Source organism: Dendrobates tinctorius, unplaced genomic scaffold, assembly GCF_039654945.1.
Source record: "Dendrobates tinctorius isolate UK_male_01 unplaced genomic scaffold, ASM3965494v1 ptg000082l, whole genome shotgun sequence".
Lineage (NCBI taxonomy): Eukaryota > Metazoa > Chordata > Amphibia > Anura > Dendrobatidae > Dendrobates > Dendrobates tinctorius.
Genome location: NW_027361750.1, coordinates 10423576 through 10439167, shown reverse-complemented (window position 1 = coordinate 10439167; position 15592 = coordinate 10423576). Strand labels below are relative to the sequence as shown.

The window sequence follows — 15592 nt, the reverse complement described above, 5'->3', positions numbered from 1 at the left end:
GTTCCCAAGGTACTGTAGGGATGGGCAGGGGGAGGAGCAAGCCGGACGGAGGTCGTCGTGGAACTTTATTTCTTGCGCAGGAGTGACAAGAGGCCACGAAGTCCGCCACATCTTGGTGGAGGGTAGGCAATCAGTAGTACCGAGAGATGAGAGTCTTCTTGGTCCCGGCATGGCCTGCCAGTTTGGAAGAATGGCCCCAGAGTAGGACTCTTCTCTTGGCATCCTCGGGCAAGAGAGTCTTGCCTGGGGGTGGAGAAAGCAGATTCACCGGAGCCACGGTGATTATCCTTGAGGGCTCAATAATGTGAGCGGGTTCATCTCCATCCTCGGACGGCTGGAAGACTCTGGATAAGGCGTCAGCTTGGTGTTCTTGTCACCCGGGCGAAATGGAGCTCAAAATTGAAGCGAGCGAAAAACAAGGACCACCTAGCCTGTCGAGGATTGAGTCTCTGGGCAGAGTGAAGATAGGCCAGGTTCTTGTGGTCTGAGTAAATCACAAAAGGGTGGACAGCCTCCTCCAGAAGGTGGCACCAATCCTCCAAGGCTAATTTTATGGCCAAGAGTTCAAGGTCGCCAATTGAGTAATTGCACTCGGACGGAGAAAAGGCCTTGGAGAAGAATCCACAGGGGTGTAGGCGACCAGAGATGGTCTTCTGAGATAGGACAGCCCCGGCTCCTGTTTAAGAGGCATCCACCTCCAGCACAAAGGGTTTGCTGCTCACGGGATGGGACAAGACTGGAGCTGTAGAGAATGCCCGTTTTAATGTCAGAAAGGCCTCTTCAGCCTCCGTGGTCCAAGAGTTGGAGCTCGTCCCCTTTCGGGTGAGGGCGGAAATGGGTTTGGTAATTGAAGAAAAAAGGAATAAATTGCCGGTAATAGTTGGCGAATCCAAGAAACCGTTGGATAGCTTTTATGCCGACGGGACGAGGCCACTTGAGAATGGCGGACAGTTTCTCCGGATCCATCTTCAATCCAGCGTCGGAGATGATGTAGCCCAAAAATAGTTACGAGGTCTGCTCAAAGAGACATTTCTCCATCTTAGCGTACAGGCGATTCTCTGGAAGGCGCTGGAGAACCAAGCGGACACTCCTCCTATGAGACGAAAGGTATGGCGAGAAAACAAAAATGTCGTCCAAGTACAGTACAACAGGAGTACAAGAGGTCCCGGAAGATCTCATTGACAAATTCTTGAAACACAGCGGGAGCATTACACAGACCAAAAGGCATGACAAGGTACTCATAGTGACCGTCTCGAGTGTTAAAAGCGGTCTTCCATTCATCGCCTGCGCGGATACGGATCAGATTGTAGGCTTCTCTGAGATCTAACTTGGAAAAATCCGTGCTCCTCTGAGGCGATCAAACAGCTCCAGAATGAGAGGAAGGGGGTACCTGTTCTTGATGGTGATGTTGTTCAGGCCCCTATAGTCAATGCACGGACGCAGAGAGCCGTCCTTCTTTTTGACGAAGAAGAAGCCGGCTCCTGCGGGAGGGGAGGATTTCCGTATGAAGCCCCTGGCAAGATTCTCCCTGACATATTCGGACATGGCCAAGGTCTCTGCAGGAGACAGTGGGTAGATTCTACCCCGAGGATGAGTGGAACCGGGAACTAGCTCGATAGGACAATCAAAAGGCCAGTGCGGGGGAAGGACCTCTGCTTCCTTCTTATCAAAGACGTCTGCGTAGGACCTATAGGCTGAAGGTAAAGCCGAGAGGTCGGAGGGTGGACGTGAAGAAGTAGCCAGCCGAATAGGATTCAGGCACCGATCATGGCACGAGTGACCCCAGTGAAGAACCTCTCCGGATGACCAGTCGAGAACTGGCTGATGTGTCCGTAGCAACGGAAGTCCCAAGAGGATCGCATGGGAAAGACCAGGGAGCACGTAGAAGGCTATTCTTTCATGGTGTAAGGCGCCGACTTGCAAGCCTACTTCTTTGGTGACCATGGTGATGGATTCCGGTAGCGGTCGGCCGTCCACCGACGCAATTAGCCGAGGATTCTTCAGAGTGACCATGGGAATCTGGTACTTCTCCACCTCTTCACGCCGGATGAAGTTACCTGCTGCGCTTGAATCCACGTAGGCCACCTCGGAGCCACGCCTCTGCCCCGAAATTAAAAGAACGGAGATTGTAAGTGGTTGAGAGGAATCATGGACACCTAGGGAGGCCTCTCTTACCTGGCCTAGGCGGACGAGTTTCCTGGTCTCTCAGGACAGGAACGGATGAAATGCGAAGCTCCTCCACAATAGAGACACAGACCTTGTGCCCGTCTCTCTCTTTGCCGGACCGCGGCCAACTTGACACGGTCAACCCGGCTGGACGAGAACTAGAGGACTGGTTGGAGGAAAGAGCGGGTCTCGTGGGTCTCCTATCTCTAGCCAATTCCCGGGTGCGCTCTTGGAACCGGAGATCTATGCGGGTAGCCAGAGAAATCAGGTCCTCGAGTGGTGGGGGTATCTCGACCCGCCAACTCATCTTTTATCCTCCCTGAGAGACCACGCCAGAATGCCCCTACCAGTGCCGCATTATTCCATCCCAACTCAGAGGAAAGTGTGCGGAACCGGATAGATTACTGTCCGATGGTGAGAGCGCCCAGGTGGAGGTTAAAAAGGGACTCATTAAGAGATGGTAGCCGACCTGGCTCGTCAAAGACCCTCCTGAATGTATACAAAAAGACCGGAAGATTCGAGACCACAGGATCGTCCCTCTCCCAGAGGGGGTTTAGCCAGGACAAGGCCTCTCCCTCAAGATGGGACATGATAAAGGCCACTTTGGCCCTATCGGAGGGATACTGGTGAGGTAGCAGCTCGAAGTGAAGGCTACATTGGTTCAAGAACCCTCTGCAATGTTTGGGGTCGCCATTGAACCAGGGTCGTTTGGCAAGGCGAGGAGAAGGAAAAGAAAAGGGACCTGGGGGAGAGGCAGATGCTGCGGAGGCGGACTAGAGAGCGACCAAGTGATTGTCTACAGAGGCCATATAAGTCAAGATATGGGACTGAGCGTCACGCTGCTGGCCCAGCTCCTGTTTGAGACTGGACAGCTGAGCGGCATTTCCCGGATCGGCGGCCTGAAGAGCTGACAAGCGCGATTCCATGGATTTCATTACGGACATGATGCGCCCCTGGTTCTCCCATAAAAAGAGCAACTCCTTTTGAGCGGGTGTAGAAGCACCGGCGGAATCCATAGCCTGATCGTACTGTTAGGGTTTCGCTAGGCAAGGCAGGATTCCAGGAGTGGACCCTATGGACCGTGGCACCGAGGGGACCCCGGGCGAGCAACCAGGTGGAGCCGACCCCTATACAGGGACGATTAGGAGCAGGCCCAGGGGTTCGAATGCCACGGTTGACGGTACCAAGAGGGGCGGTTCGGAATAGACTGGAGCGAGACAGAGGACCAGGTACCACGAGCTCAGAGTAGGCGTAGAGCTCGGGTGGAGAGACTGGAGTAGGACAGCTGGAGATAAAGGGGAACAGGCAGGACGGAGCAAGAGCACACAGGACCGGAGTAGAACTGCAGGAGTAAGACACGGGCAGGCAGGACCGGAGCAGGACCACAGGAATAAGACACGGGCAGGCAGGACCGGTGTACGACTGCAGGAATAAGACACGGGCAGGCAGGACGGAGAAGGAACACACAGGACTGGAGTAGGACTGTAGGAGCAAGGCACGGGCAGGCAGGACGGAGCAGGAACACACAGGACCGGAGTAGGACTGCAATGGAAGCAGAGGAAGATGTGAGAAACGGCGCAGGGCACGGGGCAAAGGCACAGGGACCTAACGTGTGGAAGAAACAACCACAATCAGGCGCCTCTATTACAGGAGGGCGGCCTGAAATACCTAGGACGCAATCCCCATTGGTCCGGCGGTGCTTCCGGTTCATGGCACCGCCGGAGCATAAGAACCGAGAGAGGGACGCGGCCTACGGCGCATGCGCAAAGCATGCAATGACGTCGCGGGCCGGTCACAGGATGCCGCGACCGCAGGGAGAGACCAGACTATGGCACCGGACCGGTGAGTATCGTGGGGCACGATGGGGGCGATATTTGTTCATTCTGCCTCCCAAAGATAGCAGTAAGGCTCGGCACATATTCATCCTGTGCTCTACACTGAGTGCTTACAACAGGATTTCCATCTAAATCTCTGAAATAAGGGATTCAGAAGGAACCCCCGGTGGAAGATTCCCTATAATGAGGCAGATGAAGGCACTGTGGACGCTGTCGGGCCTATGATCCGGCAGAGTACGTTTTTTTATTAGGAGTGCATAAAAGTGCCATCTGCCACAGTTTTGTGCAAAAAAAAGGACACCTCTAAACAGAGGGCAGACCAAGTCCAGAGTAACTCTGTTGCTTCATTATAGTGAGTGGGTCCCTCGGGTTTCATCTGAATTACATCATTCGGAGATTTAAAGGGAAACCCCGATGTAAGGGCTCAGCGTAGGTCGCCGGATAAATGTGATTCCAAATGTTATGTAAAATGGTCCCTATAAAAGCTTCAACTCAATCCACAAAAAAAGCAAGTACTCAGGTCCGTAATTTGTTAGCGGAAATATAGGGGGCTTCCACGTTACTGGTAGTATAAAGGTTCTGGAAACGTAAAATGGCCCTCGCCCCCCCAAAAGAAATTCAGCAAATTCTGTGCTCTCAAATCCAAATGCCCCCTCCTTTCTGAGCCCCATTGTGCCTAAACCGCAGTTAGTGTCCACATATTTGGCATGTTTGCCTAATTTACGGGTGCATGAGCTGGGCACAATGTACGGGCACTACATCGGCAGTTTGCAATTTTCACTCCGCAACATCCACTGCTGCTTGTATCTAGATAACACCCATGAAGTCAAAATCATCTCTACACCTATAGATAAATTCCTATAAGGGTTTAATTTCCAAAATGGGGTCATTTGAGGGGGGATTCTCCTATTCTAGCACTTAGGGGCTCTGTATATGGAGTTCACAAACTATTATAGAAAATATAGCAGTACTAGGCTCCTTTCACACATCAGGTTTTTTCCAACAGGCAGGATCCGGCTATTTTTAGAAAAACCTGATACGGTGTAAATTTTGGAGAACTGAAGAAACGGATCAGTTTTTCTGCTGGATCCGTCTAGCAGGTTTATATCTGTTTCCTGGGGGCTGGCCAATTGGATCTGAGCATGCGCAGACTTAAAAAACCTGATGCCAGAATGAAACATTTAGCCAGATCCAGCAAAAACCGGAAGAAACGGTAGGCCATGCGGCACAATCCGGCGCTAATACAATTCAATGAGAGAAAACCGGATCCGGCAGCAGCTTTCGCCGGATCCGTTTTTTTAACAAATAGCCGGATCCTGCCTGTCAGAAAAAACCTGATGTGTGAAAGTAGCCTTAACCTTACGGCAAGACTTGGGAGGAATTGAACGCTTTTTGCCAGTAGCGCTCTGTCCCTCCCGAGTCTCGCCGTATGACTAAGCAGTACAGTACAGCCACATATGGGGTATTTCTACATTCAACAGAAACTGTGGGACAAATTTTGGTGCCATATTTATCCATTTTCCAGTGTGAAAACGAAAAATCTGGTTTTAAAACTGATTTTTTTTTTGTGGTAAAAAATGTAATTTTTCATTTTCTTCATTGCCCAATGGTATAAAATTCTGTGCCCCCCTCCCCTGTGGTGTTAATATGATCTCTTCATCCCTATGTGAATTCAGAGGTGTAGCTTGTAAAATGGGGTCTTTTATAGGGGGATTCTGCTGTTGGGCAGCTAAGGGGCTCTGCCACTATGACATGGTACGCTCAAACCAGTGCAGCAAAATGTTAATTTTGGTGTTCGTTTTCTCCTGCTATCCTTGTGAAAATAAAAAAAAATTGGGGCTAAAATAACATCCTTGTGGGATTTTTTTTTCCACTAATATACGTTATAAAAGTCTGTGAAGCAGCTGGGAGTTCAAGGTGCTCACCGCACATCTATATACACATTCCTTGAGGGGTCTATTTTCCAAAATGGTGTCACTTGTGGGGGGTTCACTGTTTAGGCACATCAGCGGCTCTCCAAACAAGACATAACACCGGTGGGCAGACCATTCCATAAAAGTCTGGGTTCCATAGTGTCACTTTTTTTCTGACCCTGCCATGAGTCCAAACAGGAGTTTACCCCCACATATGGGGTATCTGCATACTCAGGAGAAATTGCACAGCAAATGGTATGGTGAAATTTCTCCTGTTACACTTGCGAGAATGCAATATTTGGGGCTAAAAAACATTTTTGTGGGGAAAACATTTCATGGCTCAATGTTATAAACTTCTGTGAAGCACCTGAGAATTCAAGGTGCTCCCCACACATCTAGATAAGTTTTCTGAGGGGTCTAGATTCCAAAATGCTGTCACTTGTAGGGGGGTTTCCACTGTTTAAGTACATCAGGAGCTCTCCAAATGCGACATGGCGTTTGCTAATTATTCCAGCTAATTTTGCATTCAAAAAGTCAAATGCTGCTTCTTCCCTTCTAAGCGCTGCTGTGCTCGAAACAGTAGTTTTCCCCCACATATGGGGTATCGGCGCACTCTGGAGAAATTGCATTCATTGCAAAAATTAAAAATCACTGGCCAGCTTTTAACCCTTATAACTTCCTAACAAAAAACATTGTTTCAAAAGTTGTGCTGATGTAAAGTCGAAATGTTGGAAATGTTATTTATTAACTATCTTGTGTAATATGTCTCTCTGATAAAAAATACAAGTTTGAAAATTTTCAACATTTTTGCCAATTTTCCATTTTTTCACAAATAAGTGCAAGTTATATTGAAGTAATTTTACCACTATCATGAAGTACAATATGTCACGAAAAAAACAATCTCAGAATCAGTGGGATCTGTTAAAGCGTTCCAGAGTTATTACCTCATAAAGTGATAGTGGTCAGAAATGTAATAATTGGCCAACTGGCCTGGTCATTAACGTGCAAACAGCCTTGGGGATGGTAAAGGGGTTAATATATTGCAGTCATCATTCATCATACTTACAATTGCTAATTTTTTCTCTTTTCCATTAGGTCTATGACATTGTGTGATTATAAACTGACTAGCTGAATCCTTCTAAGCTCTATGTAGAAACAGGAGGTCAATTTTCCCTGTATGAGTCATAAGTCATTGCAAAAGTCAATGGCAGTAGGAGGAGGTAGCAGCTTGGTCAGGAGTAGAGATGAGCAAACCCATACAGTAAACTTCGGTGTCTGTACCGAACACCTACTGTTCAGGCACAGACACCGAATACTGGGTGGGACTACTGCTCTCATCAGCCAACTCCTGCTGCCGCTAATAACAGTGAGAGCTGGAGCCGCTGATGGGAATATTCAACCAGCGCTTGCACTTTAAATAAATAATTTTTTTTAAAAACGGCGTGGGTTCCTCTGTATTTTTGATAACCAGCCAGGTAAAACTCACAGCTGGGACCTGCAACCCTCAGCTGTCAGCTTCAGCAAGGCTGGTTATCAAGAATAGAAGGGTCCCCATGCCGTATTTTTAATTATTTAAGTAATTAAAAAAATGGCATAGGGTCCACCGTATTTTTGACAACCAGCCTTACTAAAGTAGACAGCTGGGGGCTGATATGTTCAGGCTGGTAAGGGGCCATGGATATTGCTCCCCCAGCCTAAAAATAGCAGTCCACAGCCACCCAGAAAAGTCACATCTATTAGATGTGACATCACCACTAGTCACTGATGCTGTGCTCGCAGCAGCTCATTCATGAATGGTTCTCAGCCTGGACGGTCACACCTTGGCACCATTCAGGTTGAAAACTGTTTAACCCCCAGATATGGATTATGGCGTGGAACAGAATGACAGACAGGTGAGGGATATTGTGTTTTATTTTTTGTTTTTTTGTTTTATTACAGCAGTCGATGGATTCAGTGTTATTGGGCATTAGGTGCGTATAATTATGTTTGTTATTATTAAATAAAAAAGTAAAAGTGTTTTGTTTTATTTCAAACAAAAGACTTTATTCGTGCTGTCTCTTTATTTACAATACAACTATAGGATTAGTAAAGGATAGGTGTTTTATAGACGCCTATTTAGTTACAGCGCAGACGCCGGCTGATGAATACTCCCATCAGCCGCTCCTGCTCTCACTGTTATTAGCGGCAGCAAGTGTCGGCTGATGGGAGCAGTATTCCCATCAGCTGACAACAGTGACCGGAGATAAGCTTTATAAGTCCGATAACGGCTGCATGCTCACGCTTTCTTTTACCAGCGCGAGAACTGTGGCTGTCTGACTGGCAGTGATGATTTTACCGCCTATCAGAAGCGGTGTTTGCCGCGCTGTCATGTGCATGACAGCGTGGGAAGCACTGGATGTTTGGGCCCACCAATCAAGTGAATGGGGGTTGGGTCCGGGTTCTGTTTTTGGTACCAAAACCAAAACTTTTTCTAACTTTTCTGCTGGACCCGAACATCCAGGTGTCCGCTCATCTCTAGTCAGGAGTTAAAGAGGGCATTTATAAATGCAGGGACAAGATACTTCCTGTTTCTACATAGAGCAGAGAAAAGAGAAGAATTTACTGGGTAGAAAGGCAAAATGAGCAATTGTGAGTACACAATGCTATATCATATGATGACTGCTATATATTAAAAGGATAAAAGCTTTAATGGGAGGAGTGGTTCTTTAATTGTTAACTGCCCAGTCCTCCTCTCCATGAAAATCTATTGTGGGACAGTTGGAAGGAACATGGATACATCAGATTGTCTAATGTGTGTAAGGGTTTTATGTGTAGTACGTTGGAAAGAATATCTATTGAATGCAGTGTATAGTAATGACCACGCTTTTAATGGCAAGCAGTTAAAATTGATATCCATACTTGCATGCAGCTTCAAGGATGCGATACAGTGTGCGAAAAGTGGGTCGTTTGATGCCTATGTCGCAGTTGGAGGTGGCTCTGTAATGGACACATGTAAGGCTGCTAATCTCTATGCATCCAGTCCTGATGCTGAATTTCTGGACTATGTCAATGCCCCAATTGGAAAAGGAAAGCCAGTTACTGTGGCTCTTAAGCCCCTCATTGCAGGTAAAAATACATAATTTGGGGGGAATTTAGTTATTTTTAGGTTATAGGAAACTTGAGACTGGAGCAGGTACAGACCCCTCAATCTTTCACAATATAGTTGTTGTTTGAGCTAGCTCTCCTCCCCATAAATCAGCACACCTGTTATTAGGAGACACTCGCACATGTAAGATCGAACATCATTAATTTAATATATATGGGTTGCTTTAGTGAAAATGTATGTACACTTCCATACAGCACCTATAGACTTTTCCCATCTCAAGTACTGCAATATCCTCCTCTGTGGCCTCCCAAAAAACACTTGCACTCCTCCAGACCATCATTAAAGAACAAGCATTTTCTTTCTACTGTCACCACCACAGTAATGTCACAAATGTAAGTTCCCAGCCTCTAGTAATAGCTACCAGCCGCCGTCTTCATCTGTTCTCAGCGCCGCTTCGGCTGTCTCCAGCAGTCTCCATCCTGCCGGATGCTCCAGTGTTTGCTGAGTGAGCCGGAAGTCACAACTCAATGCAAGTCTGTAAGAGCCAGAACGAGGCCAGAACGCGGCTCTCATAGACTTACATGCGAGCTTGTGACCGTTACCCGCTGACTTCTGGCTAATCATAAGTTACACAAAATAGAAGATTGGGATCGGATAGGCGATGGAAAGAGGTGAAGATGGTGGCTGGTAAGTATATAATTAGTAACAGGTAATTTACATTAGTGATACCACTCCGGGTATGACATAAAAGAGAAGGTGTAGTTGGCTTAAAGGGGTTGTCCGGTCCAAAATGATAAGTCTGGAGTCACTCTTTGTGACTGCAGACTCCTGATCCCCCCCCCCAGCACACGCACTGTTTCTTAAAAAAAAATGGAATTGCCTTAATCTTGGTTGTGGTGGTTAATTCAGTAACACGATTTTACAAGATTTATGGAGATGGGTCGTTAATCAAGAAATGTATTTATTATTGCTTTATATGGCTTACAAGAAAGGAAATGGACATGAGCAAAATGATGTATGGTCCACCAGCCACTTCACTGCTCCATGTTAGGCTAGTTTCACACTTGCTTTTTTTTGCAGCGCGTTTTTCCCGCAAAAAAACGCATTGAAAAAACGCATACATAAGCATACAACTGCTGCGTTTTTTTCAAGCATTTTTATGAGCATGCATGAAAAAAACGCAGCGTTTTTATGCGTTTGTATGCGTTTTTAGCGCGTTTTTACCGTGTTTGCGTTTTTTTCCAACATTTTTAGGTGGCCCTTCACACTACCCAAACCATGACTTTACTAACCCTGACCCTGACCCTAACCCTAACCCTAACCCTGACCCTAACCCTAACCCTGACCCTAACCCTTAACCAAATCATACTTAACCCTAACCCAAACCCTAACTGACCCTAACCCTGACCCTAACCCTGACCCTAACCCTGACCCTAACCCTAACCCTGACCCTAACCCTTAACCAAACCATACTTAACCCTAATCCTGACCCTAACCCTGACCCTAATCCTTAACAAAACCATACTTAACCCTAACCCTGACCCTAACCCTAACCCTAACCCTGACCCTAACCCTTAACCAAACCATACTTAACCCTAATCCTGACCCTAACCCTGACCCTAATCCTTAACAAAACCATACTTAACCCTAACCCTGACCCTAACCCTAACCCTGACCCTAACCCTAACCCTGACCCTAACCCTAACCCTGACCCTAACCCTTAACCAAACCATACTTAACCCTAATCCTGACCCTAACCCTGACCCTAATCCTTAACAAAACCATACTTAACCCTAACCCTGACCCTAACCCTAACCCTGACCCTAACCCTAACCCTGACCCTAACCCTTAACAAAACCATACTTAACCCTAATCCTGACCCTAACCCTGACCCTAACCCTTAACCAAACCATACTAAACCCTAACCCTGACCCAAAACCCAACCCTAACCCTGACCCTGACCCTAACCCTAACCCTAAACCCCCTTAACTAACCCTAACTCTAACTCAAACCCCTAAATTCCATGGTTAAAAAAAAAAAACGCATATGCAAAAAAACGCTTACATGAGCATGCCAGTGCGCACATATGCGCATCCATAGGCTATAATGGCCATTTTTAGTGCAAAACGTGCGCATATGTGCGCATGCGCTTTTTTGCAGGGCCAAAAAATGCAACATGATGCGTCTGGAAAATCCAATCGCACACCCCAAAAAAACGCAGCGCATGAAAATCGCATACATGCGCTTACAAGCGCGCAGGTATGCGCACCCATGTTAAATATAGGGGAAAAAACGCATGCGCAGGTTAGCGTTTTTTTCCAGCGCTAAAAAACGCAAATGTGAAACCAGCCTTAGCTGGCCCAGGGCAGTGCGAACTTCCTTGGACAGTACGTAACTGCTGGTAAGTATCCTGGGCTCCTCTCACGATTGCAAGACTTTCAGCAACATTGTGATTTGAAACTCCCCCGGGATACAGACTTTCTTACGCCAACCAAGGGAGTTTACGCTACCCTGGTTCAGCTGACATGAAGTACCAAAGTGAATCCTTGACCAGGTTACTGCAAATCTTTTTGCACATGTTTAGAAGGAAATTATTTCCCTTAATATAAGGAAAATTGGCTTTGGTCTTGGGTTTTGCGTCCTCTGAATCAACACTGTAGGATGAACAGGTAGGACTATTTTGTTAATCTTTCTCGCTATGTTAATTAATAGTACCAACAACCTCTGGAACTGGAAGTGAGACCACCGGGATTGCGATCTTTGATTATGAAGAACTTAAAGCAAAAACTGGTAAAAGGAATTAGTTACCGTATATATTCTATAAAATGTTCTCTTCTTGATGTCTCTTTTGATTTGTAGACGCAGCTCTTTCACGTGAACTTTAAATATAAAGTGCAATCAAGCCATTCATTCTTTTAGAGTAACTGAACTTACTTTTTAAATTTATGAATTTTTATGATTCGTTTCACTTTATTTTGCCTCCTTTTCTCCCAAGCACTGCAGTATTCTGTGCAGTTGCAATGCCAAAATCATGCTCCTTTAGAATTTTCTTTTAGCTGCTGCTCTGTAAGATCTTTACACTGCATTTAAACCATCATTGTACAGGACTCTCCCTATCTAAGCCTCTCTGCTCTTCACCCACTTTTTGAGAAAGGGAATGTTCTAACACATATTTGAATGCAGTGTACGGATCTCATGGAGCAGCAGATGTAAGGAGCTTCTAAAGGAACATGAACATGGCACTGAAACAAAATTGCAGAATAGTGTTTGGCAAAGAGAGTGGCAAAATAAGGTAATGAGGAATATTACAACAAATCATAACTTTCCAAATACTGATCAATAAATATTTGTAAAAAAAAGCATAAACATTTAGATACTATTTATACTCTGCTTCCACAGTAGAGAAAAAGGCAGTATTAAATGATACCCTATAACTTGGCAATGGTGAAACTTATGTTCGCATCAGGTGTACTTAAGTCCCTCTGAGTTGGGTACTCCATTATCCACACGTACAACTTCCATATGTCTGCAAGGGAATCTGTCACCATAGAAAATGCTATTTATCTGTAACAATGAGATTAATCTGCAGATAAATAGTATAACAATGCTGTTTGGCCTTCTTACTGAAAGTGAACTGAATTCCTCCCTGGAGCCATCAGCTATTAGTCATGGGGGTGTGCACAGAGCCAACTACAGTCACCACTTTTCGCACTGCTCACTATATTGCAAGTACGCCCGGCACTTTAATTGTCAGCTTGCGGTGCAGCACATATGTGCAGAGAGAGCTGTCAATCAAAGTGCTGGGGTGTGCTTACAGCTGCGGCTCACAGTATAATGAGCAGTGACTGTGATCGCTGTATGCACAACTCATGACTAAAAGCTGCAGCTCCCTGGAGAAAATCAATTCCTTTTCTCCCACGAGCTGTACTTTCTGTAAGGTGACAGGGCAGCATTGAAACGCTGTTTACCTGCAGAGTAACCCTATATCTGCTGGTAAATAGCGTTTTTTTCGAGGAGACAGGTTAGCTTTTAAGGGAACGTATCATCAAAAAGTTAAATGGTCTTTTTTTTTTTTTTATTTATGGCTATTTTCTATTATACCACAACCTGGATTTAACAAAAAATATTGAAATCTAGCAATTTTCACACTGGTCACTGTGGCTCTTTTAGTCTCATACTTTGTGTTCTTTCCAGAAGCCTTTTCAGAAGTCTCATTATTATCACAGGCAGGATTACACTGATAGGTAACACCTCTGTACACAGCTGATAGCACAGGATCCACCAGTCACAATGGGTATAATGTCACAGCTGACCCTTATCTCCATCACCCTTCACATGCTCATCAGATGCTTTCATGCAATTGATAAGGTCTATGTATTGCTATTAATGTACCTATGGATTTTCTGCAAGAACAGGAAGTAGAAGTGTAGAATAGCTCCAATGGACAGTTTGAAAATTGGAAGATTTCTATTTTTTTCATACAGATCTCAATATGAAAAATAAAAAAGAACATTACCCTAGTAAAAAAATAAATGTAACTCAAAAACCTGTTTTAAACAGTAGGACATTTTCTGATGATAAATTTCCTTTGGACGGTAATGCAGAAAGGACAAGGCCTTTACTCACCTTATAGTTAATAATTTCTTAAATATTTGCAGGTTAGGGAATTCGGGACAATGTTTAAACAAATGTGGTGAAATTGTTGACGAGCTTTTCTGACACAGAAGGTTTATGTCTTAGATACTATAATTCCGGAATGTTTTTTCTGAATACATAAACATTTTTCAGAATGTGATATTGTGACAAGTAAACGGATGCATGTGACTTTGTTCATGTCTTTATGAAGAGTATTTCTTTTTAAAAGGGTTAACAAATCATGGTAGATGGTAATTGCAAAAAACAACAAGCTTCTACTCGCCCCAACTCCCCTGGCCTGTGGTTCCCTTTTTTTTTTTTTTTTTATTTTACCACTGGAGTGGCGCTTTGAATCTAAGATCCCTTCACTTGGTCTGATACTTACCTGCCGCCGTCTTCCCCTTCTATCACCGTCGCCCCGTCGTTTGTGACCTGCTGGATCGCTTCAGTGTTTGCTGTGCAAGTCCGATGTCACAGCTCAATACAAGTCTATGAGAGCCTCGTTCTGTTCTCATAGACTTGAGAGCTTGTGATTGTTACTTCTGATTTCAGATGGTATAAGACCAGTGACAGGGACCTTACATTAGAAGCACCACTCCAGCGCTGAAAAAAAAAAAAAAAGCTCTGGAGTAGTGCTTTAAGATTTTTCCTTCTCACAAAGTAATGTCATATTGCAATATATACATTACTTTGGTGGGGTTCTAAGCCTCTAAGGTTAAAAAGGACATAGTCCTGCATCCCAGTCACGGTTTTTACCCAGCAAAGCAGTAATTTGCCACCGGACTGTGTAAAAAGCTGGAGAGCGTCCCGTTTTACAACCGAGCGTTTGGGAGTGGCAATTTACCGGGAAAACATACGGTGGTCCCAGACTTCATACCCCACCATTCCTAAATTGATGGCATATCCAAGTATTAGACCATCACTTTATGAGATGGGAACACCCCATCAATATAATAGCAATGACATTCCATTCTTACTGCTCCTGCACCCAATCACTGGTCCCTCCAGTCACGTGCTGTACATACTGTTAATGATTGGCTGCAGTGGTTATTCATCGATACTGAATGTGATCAAATAAGTAATGTGAACAGAGATCAGAAGAACATTCCTAGATGGGGATTCTGTTGTAGTACCCAATGTGATCCAATGTTGATATTGCAAGAATGTTAGTGGTATTGATATAGACAATCTGTATACAGCCTCATATATGTGCAGTGTAACGTTTTTATGATGTGTATATTTTTTAGGCATAGCAGCAAGAGCCATAAAGCCAACTCTAGGCCTGATTGACCCGGAGCACACATTACATATGCCGGAGAGAGTGATTGCCAACAGTGGATTTGATGTATTGTGGTGCGTATATTTATATACCCATTGTACTTACTATTATACTGTGATATGATAACTAGTAGAATATCTATTTTTGTGTTTAACAGCCATTCGCTGGAATCCTATACTGCTATCCCATATAATATGCGTAGCCCTTGTCCTACCAATCCAATCAACCGTCCAGCCTACCAAGGCAGTAACCCTGTTAGCGATGTGTGGGCCGTACATGCATTGAGGATCGTCGCTAAGTACTTGAAACGGTGGGTTGGCTTTTCTGACTTCTACAAAAGCTTCTATTTTCACTTAAAAGGGTTATTCCTATCTTAACAACTTGCTGATTGCTGGGTGTTTGGCTACTGAGACCCGCACCGATTCGAAGAACAGGGCTCTGGAATGCCCCGCCTGAATACAGCCGCGGACGACATGCGAATCCCTGCTCCATTTATTCACTATGAGACTTCTGGACATTGCAGAGTAAAGTGCGTGTGTTTTTCCGGGCAGGCCCATAGAGAATGAATGGAACTGTGGTTCACCTGTCTGTCCTCTGCTGAATTCAGGAGGGGCATTTCAGATCCCTGTTCTCCCGACCTGATAACTTCTTAAGATGGGAATGACATTTTAAAAGAGAT

The 15592-nt window shown here is 45.2% G+C and overlaps 1 protein-coding gene across 9 annotated transcripts in view; it reads left to right on the top strand.

The window, feature by feature from the left end:
* Positions 1–15592, top strand: part of ADHFE1 (alcohol dehydrogenase iron containing 1) — a 72376-nt gene that overhangs the window by 38342 nt on the left and 18442 nt on the right. For all 9 annotated transcript variants that reach the window (XM_073583903.1, XM_073583907.1, XM_073583905.1 and 6 more), the window contains 4 exons: positions 8823–9019; positions 11712–11789; positions 14882–14987; positions 15071–15223. In XM_073583903.1, the coding sequence (XP_073440004.1) occupies positions 8823–9019; positions 11712–11789; positions 14882–14987; positions 15071–15223 (534 nt within the window). The remainder of the gene's footprint in view (positions 1–8822; positions 9020–11711; positions 11790–14881; positions 14988–15070; positions 15224–15592) is intronic.